This window comes from Crassostrea angulata, chromosome 4 (genome assembly GCF_025612915.1).
Source record: "Crassostrea angulata isolate pt1a10 chromosome 4, ASM2561291v2, whole genome shotgun sequence".
Classification (NCBI taxonomy): domain Eukaryota; kingdom Metazoa; phylum Mollusca; class Bivalvia; order Ostreida; family Ostreidae; genus Magallana; species Magallana angulata.
In genome coordinates, this window is record NC_069114.1 from 41,960,833 (window position 1) to 41,976,542 (window position 15,710).

Below are 15,710 nucleotides of genomic sequence, written 5' to 3' on the forward strand. Positions count from 1 at the left end.
TTGATCAACAAATAATGTTATTTGTTAGATAATGATAATTCAATCTGGGGGCCGTAGCATCCTAATCTTGAAAACTTATAAGCAATATTCTTTTAATAATAAATATTTTTAAACATTGACGTATAACTTGCAGACATCACCAACTAAATATTTATTCTTTCTAATTAAACAATATCCATTTTATTTGTGTTTTATATTTCATTTTTAATAACACATTTTTAAAAACATTGAAATTAATATTTCATGTATACTTACGCATTTTAAGACAGAAAGAAAACAAATTAATTCTAAAAGTAATGAATAAAGAAAAAGGTTCAAAACAGCAGGACCTAGAAAACAAGCTTCATTTATATACTATTAATGAATTGCTTTCAGGCTAACTTGTGTTACCTAAAAGTGTACATGTATGTTAAGAAATATAAATGAGAGATTCATCTAGTTTATATATTCAATTTTCTTATTCAATATTTATGAAATCTTCACAATAATGTTAAAATATAAACAAAGTTTCATTCTTTGCTAATGGATAGAATTGCAGCACTTAATACAATCTGCTTTTTTTTTTACATTTCTGGACACCAGCTAAGGGTGATTTTATTTCTTCCTCTTGATACAGTTTTTCTAATTTTGCATGTAAACATTTGTTTTGTTAGACTGTGTTAGAATATTCTAAGCACATATAAACAGTAGAATACATGTATATATACCAGTTTATTAATCTATTCCATACCCAAAATTTCTACCTGTGTATTTAGGGAATACAACAGTATAGTTAATTCACATTTTTCATGGTCTGTTGAATGTTTGGAAATAAAATATGATAATTCACTCAATTATATTGATCACTTCAATAATAAAGTATATTGGAAATCAGTTATTCATTTTGATACTTTGTGTTTATATCAATACATTTACTTTAATACAAACAGAAATTCTGCAGGCAAAAACTGTGAAAAAGATGATTCTGAATATACAACAGTAAACCACCACAATGTGTGAATTGTTTTAGAATAACGGATGATTTTGTGAAACAAGCTGTGTTAAATGATTGAATTAACTATTCAACATTGGGGGACGTTCCTGTACATATTGCATTTCCATCCTTCACATATAAGTAAAACACTCAACATGGCACAATGAAATTAAGTGGGATGTGCGGCCATCTTGTACATTTGAGGATAAGAATATAAAAATATCGAAAACTGGCTTGTTTCTGTCTGAAACTGACCAAAAATGTTACCAAAAATGTAAAAGCAATAATATGAAGTCCAACATGTAATTTAATTTCAAAAGTAAGCATACTAGAACAAGACAATGCCTTTTTAATTAAATAGAACAGCTGTTGAACTGCACAACTACAGACTTTTTTTAAAGATTTAAAAATGCAAAAAAAAAATATGAAGGGGGGTCATTGGTGTCCTCTCTACAATTTGTTGAGAAAAAAGGGCTAAGCCTGCTTACCAATATCTAAATTCTAACTTTGTCTCAAAGAAGGGTACACTATTCTTAAAATGGGGCTCAAAAACCACAAGATATATTTCTCAGTGTTTATGGAGCTACTAAAAGATAGATTTTCATAGAAATATAACGTAAAAGATTACTTTAATTTTTACTTATCGAAAAAAATCCCCATAAAACAAAAATGGGACAGTTATACAGATGCACATCAGATTGTTTTGAATTGACATTTATTTTTTTTTTATTTTTTTGAAAATATAACATCAATGTGTCTCCAAAGACATATGAGTTCTAAGTGAAGACTGGCTTTTTCTTGTTCTAAAAATAGATCCCATGCCGACTGATAAAAATAGTCTACCATATTAAGACGCAAAGTTACAACTTAAATCAATGTGCAAGACTCAAACTTTTTCTCAACAAACGGTCGTCGAGAGGACACAAACGAACCCCTACATATTTGTTCAGAAATTTAAATCTTCAAATTAAGTATGTAGCTGCGCAGTTGGGCAGCTGTTTTAAGTGATTATAAAGGTATCGTCCTATTCTTGTATGCATAATTTTCATACAAAACAACAGGTACATATGTAGAATCTCAAATTTATTGCTTTTATATCTTTTGGCAACAGTTTTGGTCAGTTTCGGGTAGAAAAGGCCAGTTCAAGATATCTTTACATTCGTATCCTCAAATGTACAAGATGGCCTCACATCCCCCTTAAATAGATACTACCATGTGAAGTTTGATTATTGAACAATAAGACTAAGATCACCTTACTAAATGCTGCTCATATATCAAAATTTTGAAAGGACATTGTAATTTAAAACTTCAAAGTAACTGAAAACAACAAGAACAAAAATATGTAAATTGTGATTAATAAAAAATCAAATTTAGGCAAGTAATATTGTAATTAAATGTCTGACCCAAAACAAACACTTCATATGTATGAATGACTAAGTCTATTTCATGGCATCTTCTAAAACCAAGAATTCAAGAGACGTTTCATCATATATTAGCCTTCCTTTTCACCAAACTAGACTTCTTTTTCCTCACGCTGGGCTTCTTTTTCGATATTTCCTTTCCTCCTCTGGTCCCTCGATATGACGTTCTCTATCACCAGAAGACAGACTGCTATAATGGCAAAAGAACCAGCCACCCTCATGGAGGCTGACCAAGATCCAGTAATGTCTTTGAGTCCACCTATCCAAAAACGAAAACATCGATATCTCAATCTGTTAAAACTCATCTCAAAACATTTCTATTAATCAACCTGCTGAACTTCTGGGAACTAATGAAGATTTCAAATCCCTGTAACATAATCATTTATAGAGATTTTGTCTAGCTGTAATTAACATGCATATTGTTAAAGATGGTGTGGTTAAAAATAACTTTATTTGATTACTGTATCATAAGAAGGACCTGAATAAGTTAAAAGTATAGACTTATGATGGAGAAAGGCTAATATTTACATTTTAGAAATAATTTGTAGCGATGAAATTCTTTCTTAATTTACAAATCAACAAATTACCTGAGAGCACTGGATTTATCAGCATGGAGATTGAAACAACAAGACAGGTGAAGCTCCATGCACTTGACAATTGTTCTATCCCAACACAATCCACAAGTATGATCACAAATGTCCCATTGAACCCTCCAGTAAAAATTCCAAATGCCATACACCAAGACAAAATGCTGATAAAATCCTGGAAAATTGGAACAAGGAGGTATCCAACACCGTGAATTAAGATGTACAGGATGAAAATCTCTCTCCTCCGTAGGACACATTTGTCATTGATAAACCCAGCGATTAAACGACCCATGACATCAACACCGCCAAACGCAGGAATCAGAAACATGCTCTGATGGATCATAAGGCCTTGTTCTCGCCCATAAGACGGGAGAATAATGAAAATTGAGTGGTAACTGTACATCAAAAAGAAAATACTTAACATTATCAAAGAAAAACTTACACTTTTGAAGAGACTGAAGTTTAAGTATTGAAGAAATTCACAGCACGTAACTATTTCATTTTTGCCTTTTTTGAAGTTATGATGCGAGATATCATCTACTAGCAGAATCTCATTTGGAATGTTTTGACTGGACAGTGAAATATGTGCTGTTGTTGTAATACTAGTCCCCCATGACCCGCTCTCAGATGATTTGTGATGTCGTGTAGTTGTCAGAGAAGACTGGCTATTGTACTCTGAATCCCTTAACAATTGTAACTTAACTTCATGATCTCCCCTTTGAGCATCCTTTGTGTTTGAATCTTTATCTTCTGGTAATCCTTGTTCTGTCATTTCATGAGAGCCGTGATGATTATCCAGATTTTTCTCAAAGTTTTCATCTGAAAGCAGTTGCTCAGTCTCTTTCTGTACTAGTGGGTACTTATGTGCTGGTCTAAGCAATAAAGCACATGGACATATATGTCCCATGATTGATCCTAAAATCAGCATACAACCCTTTAAACCATAGCTATCAATCAGAACCTGCATCAGAATCGGCACACATATGCTCCCCATTGCAGACCCTGCCATGTTAATTCCGTTTGCCATTCCTCTTCTTTTGTTAAAGTGGCGTGTACTAATGACAACACTTGGTGGATAGCTGAGTCCAAAGCCAAAACCTACAACACAAGTGTCATCGGGATACTCGTGATGTGCTATTTAATACTGGTGAACATAACCTAAGTTTTGATTAATATTTTGAGGGGAGAAAATCATTGATAGTTAAGTATGGAATGGTAAATTATGTGTAAACATAAGTATACCTGTAAGTATCCCATAAGTAATATACATTACTTCTATGGAAGGTGCAAAAGAACTGAGAATTAATCCTGTGCTTGAAAACAGACCTCCAACAAAAATAACTTTTTGGTGAGTATAACGATCACATAACCAAATGGAAAATGGACCTGAAATAAAAGTATATAGTTTTAAGATACAATACAAAGCCTATCCAGGACAGAACCTAAATCAGCTTAATCAAATATGGATCATACTCTTTATAAAATCAAATTCCTTCCTTCAACACCATGTACCTTTAAAATTTACATACAATCGTGGGTTATTAAAAAATTAACTCTAATACACAATAGCTAAAGAAAACACCAGCTTTTAAACTGTTAGTATTGTGCATGCCATGAGATTGAACCCACTTTAGCTTTGATAAAATGCTCAAATAACATAGTTTTAGCACTCAAATCATTTGCAAGATCAAGTTCCATTGACTAGGTCAATGGCACTTTATATACTTTTTTCCTTCTTCTAATTCCTTCTACTAATATGAACAAGAATTTGTAGGTTGTGTTTGGTGTACTTTTCATCCTGACAAAATAGATGATTTATTTGACAGCTTACTTAGTAAATAAAAGGAGAATCCAGTGATTGATTGAACAAGGGTCAGCTGACTCTTGGAAATCTGGTAAACTTGACCAAACTCCATCAGAAGGATCCCGAAGGATTTAATCCCTCCAATCACAAAAATGCCAATGGTGGTAGTACCTGAAAATAGGAAAGAAATCAAACCTATGTATGTGATATTATGAATGAGAGATAATGGAGAGTGACAACGCTGCTAAACCTACTATCTAATCTATTCTGCTGGTTGATTAAAAAAATACATGTTTTGTTCGAATAGGATGTTTATAAAAAATGAATTGGGCACAATTAGAACTTCTGACTACAAACAGGTTTTAAAAGCTGTCTGAATCAGTACCAGGAAACAAGACAGACAACCGAGATTTTACAGCTAGAGGCCATTAGGAGTGTCCTGTTCAATCAAACCGTGGGTTCAACAGAGCCAATGACAGAAAAACTGAATAAATACAGAGTGAAATTGTCAGAGATACAAACAATATTGTACTTACTGAACAAAATGACCCAGGCCCAGTCTCGGTCCACTGGAACATCGTAAACTGGTGGGCTGTCCTTGACCCCTGACCCTCTACACCTGTCCAGTTCTTCATGGTCGCCATGAACACGGTTTTCTTTGTTTTGCATACTTTTATTTACGTATGTTTCCTAATTAACCATACGAACTCTTGGAGGTAATTACTCATCCTTGTAATAACAAAATAAATGATTGGTATATGATATACAGTGTATACATACATGTACATGTACTTGTATGTGCTGATAGCGAAACTTAAGCTGGTACAGATCATTTACCATACCCAGTGTTTAATCACAAAATATAGATAACCATTGGCAAAAAATATATTAATACACTAGTATCTGGTGTGTGTGTGTGTGTGTGTGTGTGTGTGTGTGTGTGTGTGTGTGTGTGTGTGTGTGTGTGTATATATCATTGAAATGAATAGAGTGACAAAAGACACCTCAATCATTACGTTTTGTCGTTGTCCTGTAAGGCAGTAGTCATAAATCTGTTTTTATTGGACACACATAGGGGTACAAGAAAATTTTACCTACAGTAAATTGCACTGATGATCATACCTCCATACAGCTGTTAAATTCGACCTCACTGATTCTAGCGTTATCTAAGCTCGTCGAAATATTGTCTAGACCGTTGTTACTTTTTTAGTTGGCAAAAAGAGGTAGCAAACTAATGATAACGTCGCTTTGTCAAATAGAATACGTTGTCAAATACCTCCTTGATCTCTGAAAGGACGCCTTACGCGATGCAGCATAAGTGTGTCGCCGGTCTAGGACAACTAAGTCATGCTCTACAAAACAGTTGCATTTGCTACAGATGTATGTTTACTGAGATTTTGACACCAATGAGGATTTATTAAACAAGATGTTGTGGCCATTTCATATCTAATAACCAAACGATTATATAAAAATTTCACCAAAACATCTAAATTCGACTGTTTATCAAAACTTACAAATAGTTATTAAGTATTCCAAATTGTCTCTCTATCTTTAATAAATGCGCTTGAACTGTATAACAAAATTGCTTCAATCTTTGCACAATAGCCCAGAAGCAAAAATGCATTTATTCTACTCTCTAGTATATCGATAACAAATGGACGCCTGTAAGTAAATAACAGAAAATACTTACAGTTTATATAATACATTGTTTTTTGTTTTGTTTGTGTTTTGTTTATCTTATAATTATTATTATTAATTTTTTTATATTTAAATATTAATCATCTTTTTTAGATTTCATAGAGACACATGAAAAGAATATTGATGCTTCGTGAGTTCCTCTATTTTCAGTGACACATGTTAAAAAGGATGAAACTAATCCCATCTCAAATTCTTCGCAGAGAGCATGAATTGCTAATTAACAGGCTTATCATCATAGGAAAACCATAAGAGAAATTACTTAATTGCTGTACTTATTTAACAAAATGCGGAACAAACCAAACTTCTGACAATAAACAAATTTCAACAGCTTTCTGAATAAGTAGGAGGGGGCTAAACATATAGATAGCTGAGAGATTCCAGCTTGGACATTAAATGTGTTCTGTTCAATCAAAACCATTAGTTCAACGAAGTCTGTCAATCAATGGATGCTGAGTGATATTGTCAAAGATACAAACATTTATGTACTTACTAAACAAAATGACCCAGGCCCAGTCTCGATCCACTGGAACGTTGTGAACTGGTGGGATGTCCTTGACCCCTGTCTGTCAACCTCTGTTCAGCTCTTCATGGCTGTAATGGACACGATTCTTTTCTTTTTGCATCCTTCTATCTACACAAGTTCCATCAACCATACAGACTCTAGGAATATGTATAATTCAAGCAAGCAGTTAAGTATGCAGGTTATAATTACATATTTATAGTATGTATGCATGTACATGCACGTGCTTACAGACACAGGGCAAAATATGTGGGACAGAACACTTGCCATATACAGTGTTTAGGTCACAAAATATAAGTGCCAGATCTTAATACCAATGGTAAGGACATATGTTTATACATTATGATTGCTCAAGTTGGTTAAGCCATTATTATCACAGAAAGACAAATGTAAAACAGTTGGAAATCAGATATAACACACAAATATTAACCAGTGAAAAAACAAAGAATAAAACTTACGCGAACTATAGTTCTGTTACCATGATGGGTTAATTTTAAACATTCGATTTTTATGATAAGCTTATGATTTTTAAAATTGCAAAAAGCATGACAATCGATGCATGACTTGTGACCAGATTTGCCTCTATCAAGTAAGTAGTCATTGGGAGAGGGTGTTATTATTCTGCTCTTTCTGACACTTAAAGACGTAAAATGATTTAATTTTATTATTAAATTTGAATTATACTGTGTCATATTATGGAGGTACCTCGACGACCTAAACTCTCTCTCTCTCTCTCTCTCTCTCTCTCTCTCTCTCTCTCTCTCTCTCTCTCTCTCTTTCTCTCTCTCTCTCTCAACATTGCTGGATATCTAAATGCATATGACCCACTGTTTTTTGAAAATGACCATGATTCCAACCATTTTAATAGAAAATTGTATCGCACTCAAATAGTGTGTCACGGTGGCCTCATCTATTGGAATTTAAAACGTGTCAAAATAGCACCTCTTGCACAAGGCTTAGGAACATCAAATCGGATCTTCTAAAGGATGTTAAAGGAACTTGGACACGATTTGACTTCAAATTTTCAAATTTTATATTTCTATTTTCAATGTTTATACTGATAAATATAGAAGTTTTTAATGCTATGTCAAAATTTGAAAGTCAAATATCAAGTTATTAGCAAGATACAGAGTTCGTAATTCTTTGTTTTGTAAACAAAGCTCGAATATTGTCATTTTTTACATATGTGTTGTATTGGTGTAAGTTTCAATAGAAAGTATCTTTCTTTTGTTGATACTTGTATTTATGAAAATATTGAGTTAGTTTAAATTGTTTTTTACATGTCATTTTTGTCTATGAAATGGTAAATCTCTACATTACATATTTTGTAAACAACTATAAGACTCGAGCTTTGTTTACATAACAACCAATTATTACCTCTGTATCTTGCTTGTAACTTGACTTTAACATTCAATACTTTGGTCAATCATTTAAAATTTACCAATTAACCATTTTATACATGAAAAATAGAAATATATTTTTGATCTCAAATCATGTCCAAGTCCCTTTAATTTAAAGCTACAATGTCGAAATCCCTAAAAATGTTATAATGACATGCTTTTAGAATCCTTTGGCTATCTGTAAACAAGATTTTCTAATTTCACGTAAGCTTGTGACTAAAAGCATACAAGACAGTGATCATCTTGACGTGTGAATGAAATCGCCGTAAAAACAGTTTTAAAACAAAAACAATTTTTAAACCAAAGCCTTCCTCACATTTAAAATTTGCTTCCATCCTCAGCAATGTTTGAAAGCTCTTTTCTATCATGAAATATTAAAACATTTTGCTTACGTATAGGAAAATTCATTGTAATAATATTATTACATATATGTATTAATTTTCATTGGCAGACATTGATGGTCTTGGTCAGGTAAAATCACAAAACTGAACGATGCATATAGTGCAGGTCTGACATTACGATTCGCTTATAAAATTTACACAAATCTATTCACTTCATATAAATAAAACTTTTGTTGTTTTTTTTTGTTGTTTTTTTTTTTTTGTTTTTTTTTTATTTCACACATTCTGCAGACATACAATGCATGATTATGATGCTTTAAATATAATAATTCAGAGGTGCAAAATATTTTTTTTTGAGAGAGAGAGCGGAAAGAGAGAGAGAGAGAGAGAGAGAGAGAGAGAATTCAAGTAAAAATTGGATTCCGATGTTCCAATGAGTATCAAAAATCTCATTTTCACCATTTTTATAAGAAATAAAGGACTAAGTGCGGTTTTATGCAATTTTTGCCCCCCTAAATCAGAGTTTTAGAAAGAGCTTTAAAAGAAGGTGAAAGATAGTTAAAATCATATTGGAAATAAAGGTGTAAAAGGTTATCACCACAGTGACGTCATAATGTAGAAATGACGTCATGAATATTGCATTATTTTGATAAATTGATGTTTTGAAGCAAAATATGGGTGTTTTCCGATGGTTTTTCGACTGGGAAACATCGAGCGCAGGCTTGCTCAAGTACCATATTTTAGTATAATGTGTATAAATATCTGAAGAAAAACATATGTTAAAATCGCACTTGAGCAGACCTGCGCTCTATACTTCCGAATGCAAAATATAGAGCAAAAATGAGAATATTTTCATTTGTTTGCAAATTTGCGGGAATTGGGCCATTTAGGTGACGTCATAGATACACAGCGAATGAGCAATGATGACTAAAATCATTATTAAAGTTATAGACATCCTCTATACAATGATTTGTGAAGATTTTATTTTCATACGATACTATTTAAAAATTGGTTGAAATCGGGGGCAGATATTTGACCATACCGCACATAGTCCTTTCTGTGTTTCATAGAAGAGCTTTAAAGACGACATTGCATAAGAAACACTCAACTGTTTCTCGGTACACCTTGCTGTGTAAATATAGTACTTTAACCAAAGAAAAATGATATTAAGGATATCTTTGCTTTTACCAAGAATGCCTAGAATGAAAGTTTTCTTGGTAAATGTAACCTGAAAATTGATTTTTTCATCTAAATAATGTTAAAAATTTTCTAAAAAAGATTGAACACATTCACAATCCCACAGTATATGTTCTATAGTTTCCTCTTCTTTGTGACAAAAGGTACACATTTTAGAGTTTACTTTCTTAATTTTGAATAAAAAGGGTTTGTTGCTAAAATTTTGTTTATTATTCTGTATTGGAACCATTGAAGTTTACAGATTTTTGTTATTATGAAAGGTAGTTTATGGATTAATTTCCATTCCATGTCCTCTATATATAATAATTCATTCCACCTTCTTTTACCTGTTGTCACAGAGGTATTATTGTTTAAAATATTATAGAAAAACTTGGACTTTTTACATTTCATAACTTTATGTATGTTTTCTCTAATAAGCGGGTTTGCTAATTTTCTTAAAGTCTGGTTTTCACCCAATTTTCTGATGTATGTCTTCACAGCATGGATTAAACTTGCATATTCTAAAAAGTTGACCTTTACATTCGTATACATATCACAAAACTTATCAAAACTAAGAAAAGTACTATCTTCCTCAATGATATCATTGATGTATCTAATATTATTATCAAATAGTTGTTTATTAAAAAAAGATTTCCCTCCAATATGGATCAAAGGGTTATAAAATAAAGGTGAGTCTGCAATTGCGCCAGACTCTAATATATTATGCAAATCAACCCATGCTTTAAACACATCTATCCAGAACTTGTTTTTTAATGATTTCAAAAGTATATTAATGTATTCAATACCACATGATGTAAATTTATTTTGATTAAAATTAAGTATGAATTGACTCAACCCCCTGTTTGCAACAATAAGTTGTCTCACCCAGAATAATTTCATGGAAGATATAAATGCTTTGATATTTATCATCTTAAAGATTAGCTTTTCTAATTCTTTACAATAAAAGACAGATGGGTTTGGGATAGACATTAGTATATGATTCAACAAAGGTAGCACTAATGTCTTGATAACTGTAATCTTGCCAATGGGAGTTAAATGTCTTTTCTCCCACTGTTTAAGGATAGACTTAATTTTAACCAATTTTGGATCATAGTTAATACTAGGCATATTTAGCAAATCAACATCAAAATTTATTCCAAGCAAGGTGAATTTAGTAGATCCCCAATTCAAGTTGCTATTAGGAATAAGTATATCATTACTATATTTTTTGGAACCTATCCATACAGTATGAGTTTTTGAATAATTTATACACAAGCCGGACATTTCCGAGAATCTATGTAATGTAGAAATGGTTTCTAATAAACTTTCTTCACTTCCATCCAGGATAATCGAGGTGTCATCTGCAAGTTGCGAAATCTTTTTTTCTATATTACCCACTGTTATACCTTTAATTTTTTCTAATTTGTATTGCCAAAATTTCTGCACAAATCAGGAATATATAAGGGGATAATGGATCTCCTTGTCTACACCCCCTCTGAATATTAAAAATTTCAGAGAGATTGCCACCTTGATTAACCGCAGATGTTATGTTTGTATAAAAAAATAAATAAAACTTTTATTACAACGCATGCGTTGTAAACAAAAAAAGGAAGAAATTATATATGTAAAACGTCTTGATTTCTGTAGCCCCAACAAGATATATCTGACTATCTGCTACGACTAATTTTAAGATGGTAAAAAAGCCTGTAAAACGTCATTTAGTTGGGACAGTTCAATTATTTTTTTCACTTCAACTGATGAGGAAATAACATTTCTTAAGAAAAATAATAATACTTCGAGCTAAAGACTGGGGTACTGTCCTTACCGATATATTTCATTTTATCAAATAAAATATACAACATGACTAATGTTGTATATTTTATTTGATAAAATGAAATATATCGGAAAGGACAGTACCTTATTTATATAAACGTATGAGCACACATATTGCACGCACTATTAACCTTTACATGAATTTGCTGACATCACCAACTGAAAAAACTGATACATGAAATTTTATTAATCAACATTTAAAGTATAAACAACTACCATATTTATTTTGTTTTTCCTTTTCCAAATAATACATTTCTAATAACATTCAAATCTACATTTTATTTATTCTAGCACCTTTGAAGACTTGAAAAAACATCATTAAAGTAAATCTAATAGTCATGAATAAAAAATAAAATTAAAAAAAAAAACATCAGCACATAAATACAAGCACCACTCTATTCCATTGAAATGGATCGCCTATCATGCTAACTTGTGTCATTTTATAGAGTATGCTATGCTAAGAAACAAAATGAGAGATTCATATAGTAAAAAAAATGTTCTATCCTATCAAAGCGGAGCAGCTAGGCACAAAATAAAGTGCATGCTGCAAATGGCAAGTGTCCTTTCCGATATATTTCATTTTATCAAAATAATTTTATACAACATGGGATCTGAGAGCCGCTGAGGTTCATCCCCGGATTTTGACTATTTAAACACAAAAAAAATCATAAAAGCAACTGACGAAGATATTTGACACATTTTTTGTCATTTAAACTAGACCAACCAGACGGCACTAATAAAAGTTAAACATTAAACCATTAAAATAATATGGATTGTAGTAGAAAGAAAGCAGGTATAAATATAAATGTAATTTTTTTGGCTAATACAAAAGGTTGAGGCAATTCTTTGTGTTTTGGTAAAAGTATAGGAAAATCACAAAACTGTAATAAAAAAATAAATTGTGACATGTGTTTTAGATTCACATTATGAGACAATATATATATATAGTTGCTATTTAATGCTTTTTTGTTTGTTTTGCCTGAGTATACAAGAACATGTATATATAGTAGCTACACTAAGGTTACATTTAATATTTGTTTAATATAAAAAAAAAATATATCAATATTTGTTAAAATATAAACAAAGATCCACATCAAACTATAAAATCAAAACAAATATTGATAACAATATTGGTAAAAAATATAAAAAGAGATTCTTATCAATATTTATTACTTAACAGAGATTCAACAAGAGGCCCATGGGCCACATCGCTCACCTGAGGAACAATAGGTATGATAAAATCAGCTTAATGGAGTCATAATACAAACTATCTGGACAATGTACAATAATACATGTAGATCCTGTATAAATAAAATCCATTTTCCCCTGGATATTCTTATGTTTATAATCATTAGTCCCTTTTCTAACAAGATGATTTTATAGTCTTATCATATGTTGAGTATTGCAGTTCTCAAAATGATCCTTAACAATAGTTTATATATTAGATATAAACGTACATCAAACTATGAACCTTCTCGGGAGGCCAAAGAATTGTCCTGGGGCCAAAGTCTTAACAATTATAAAGAAACATCTGGCTGATTAGTTTCTGAGAAGATTTTTAAAGATTTACCCTATATATTCCTTTGTTAAATTTTGACCCCCCCCCCCCATTGTGGCCCCACCCTACCCCTGGGGATCATGATTTTCACAACCATGAATCTACACTACCTGAGGATGCTTTCACACACGTTTCAGCTTTCCTGGCTGATTAGTTTCTGAGAAGAAGATTTTTAAAGATTTACTCTGTTTATTCCTATCTAAAACATCGACCTCCCATTGTGGCCCAAACCTACCCCCAGGGTTATGATTTTCACAAATTTGAATCTACACTACCTGAGGATGCTTCCACACAAGTTTCAGCTTTCCTGGCTAATTAGTTTCTGAGAAGAAGATTTTTAAAGATTTACTCTATTTAATCATATGTTAAACTTCGACCCCCCATTGTGGCCCCATTCTACCCCCAGGGGTTATTATTTTCACAACTTTGAATCAACACTACCTGAGGATGCTTCCAAAGAAGTTTCAGCATTGCCGGCTGATTAGTTTCTGAGAAGAAGATTTTTAAAGATTTACTCTATATATTCCTATGTTTAACTTCGATCCCCGATTGTGGCCCCACCCTTCCCCCGGGGGTCATGATTTTCACAACTATGAATTTACACTACCTGAGGATGCATCCACAAAAGTGTCAGCTTTCCTGGCTGATTAGTTTCTAAGAAGAAGATTTTTAAAGATTTACTCTATATATTCCTATTTTAAACTTCGATCCCCCATTGTGGCCCCACCCTACCCCCGGGGGCCATGATTTTCACAACTATGAATCTACACTACCTGAGGATGCTTTCACACAAGTTTCAGCTTTCCTGGCTGATTAGTTTCTGAGAAGAAGATTTTTAAAGATTTACTCTATATATTCCTATGTTAAACTTCGATCCCCCATTGTGGCCTCACCGTACCCCGGGGGTCATGATTTTCACAACTTTGAATCTACACTACCTGAGGATCCTTCCACACAAGTGTCAGCTTTCCTGGCCGATTAGTTTCTGAGAAGAAGATTTTTAAAGATTTATTCTATATATTCCTATGTAAAACTTCGATCCTTCATTGTGGCCCAACCCTACCTCCGGGGATCATGATTTTCACAAATTTGTATCTACATTAACTGATGATGCTTTCACACAAGTTTCAGCTTTCCTGGCTGATTAGTTTCTGAGGAGAAGATTTTTAAAGATTTACTCTATATATTCATTTGTTAAACTTCGACCCCCCATTGTGGCCCCACCTCAGGTGAGCTAAAAAGGTTAAGTTTACAATACAATAAGTTGTTAAAGTTGGTTTCTGGAAGAACAGACTTTGAAAATTTTCTTAATAAATATTGACAAATATTTTACTTTTTTAAGCTTTAGTTTTTAAGATCTGTGTACAAACATAGAATTGTGAGCAAATCGCTGTATCTTGCTTATAATTCGAAGCTTAACACTCAAATATGGTTAGTAAATAGAAATTGTAAACAATTAAACACAAGAAACATGCACTACATGTATAACAAATAAAGAACACAATTTATTTTTTCGAAATGAATCATATATATATACATGTATATACCTACATATTTCCGTCAGCGATATCAAACTCTATTTAAACTGAATAAACTCGAAAAAATGCCGAGCATCTCAACAAAACCTATTGCATTAATCTACATGTACCATTACGCAAAAGATAATGCCGAATTACCGATAGAATGAATTGTATTTCAGTACCCGTCCCCTACATCCGATTTTGCTTAATTTGCGCAGGTAAACAGTTAACTGTTTGATTTACCGAAGTCTCTGTTTGATTTGATACGTAAAAATCACGAAATACAGACGATAGTTTCCAGGTTACAAAGCATAATGAGAACGAAACGAAAATCAGAACAAGCTAACACCAACGTCATGTGTGAAAACTGTCAACGCATTGAAATATTTAGCCTCAATTTACTTCACAAAATCGGCACCAATATATTTTGTATGTTTCAAAATTTCCCTTCATACGCGAACTGTTGCACAACAAGCAAATTCATCATAGTCAGATCGACCCTTTTTCGTATAATGTCATGGCTGCTTTAAACAAAGAACCTCGTTTTAGAAGTATGGAATCATTTTACCGGATGCCTAACCCGAAGCTATTAAACTGATTGAAACACGCATTTCCTTTATTATTATTTTCGTAATAACTCAGATTTGAAACAAAATTTCCACTTAATTTTTGCAATTTATATTTTCCTTCCCATAAGGATAATTTATGCTAAACTATGTTGAATTTGCCTCGGTAGTTCTTGAGAAGAAGATTTTTAAAAATGCACCCCCCTTTTTCTACAGTTTCAAGGTTTTCTCCGCTTTGAATACAGATCAAACTTTTATTTCTGCAATTTATATTCGCCCTCCCATAAGGATGATTGGAATCATTTTACCGGAT

The 15,710-nt window shown here is 32.4% G+C and overlaps 1 protein-coding gene and 1 long non-coding RNA gene across 4 annotated transcripts; both read right to left on the reverse strand.

Annotated features, from left to right (window-relative positions):
* Positions 1–246: 246 nt before the first annotated feature.
* Positions 247–7,516, reverse strand: LOC128179283 (monocarboxylate transporter 14-like). 3 transcript variants are annotated; one of them, XM_052846670.1, is made up of 7 exons: positions 6,974–7,516; positions 6,062–6,137; positions 5,322–5,514; positions 4,813–4,956; positions 4,224–4,367; positions 2,982–4,079; positions 247–2,653 (listed from the first exon to the last, which is right to left on the reverse strand). In XM_052846670.1, the coding sequence occupies exons 3-7, from the start codon at positions 5,452–5,454 to the stop codon at positions 2,487–2,489; spliced, it is 1,686 nt and encodes a 561-aa protein (XP_052702630.1). In that variant the 5' UTR covers positions 5,455–5,514; positions 6,062–6,137; positions 6,974–7,516; the 3' UTR covers positions 247–2,486. The 3 variants fall into 3 exon arrangements, with proteins under 3 accessions (XP_052702630.1, XP_052702632.1, XP_052702631.1); XM_052846672.1 differs by having other exon boundaries at positions 5,908–6,137; XM_052846671.1 differs by lacking the exon at positions 6,062–6,137.
* A 4,403-nt stretch (positions 7,517–11,919) lies between these two features.
* On the reverse strand, positions 11,920–15,686 carry LOC128180796 (uncharacterized). Its single transcript, XR_008243254.1, has 2 exons — positions 14,536–15,686; positions 11,920–14,039 (listed from the first exon to the last, which is right to left on the reverse strand). It is a non-coding gene; the product is annotated as an uncharacterized LOC128180796 (long non-coding RNA).
* Positions 15,687–15,710: the final 24 nt, after the last annotated feature.

Excerpts from the sequence above, each read along its gene's own strand:
- LOC128179283 (XM_052846671.1), bottom strand. The coding sequence starts at position 5,454 with ATGCAAAACAAAGAAAACCGTGTTCATGGCGACCATGAAGAACTGGAC. Across the intron at positions 4,957-5,321 it reads GGCCTGGGTCATTTTGTTCA|GTACTACCACCATTGGCATT; the intron begins GTAAGTACAATA and ends TCCTATTTTCAG. Across the intron at positions 4,080-4,223 it reads TACTTATGGGATACTTACAG|GTTTTGGCTTTGGACTCAGC; the intron begins GTATACTTATGT and ends CTTGTGTTGTAG.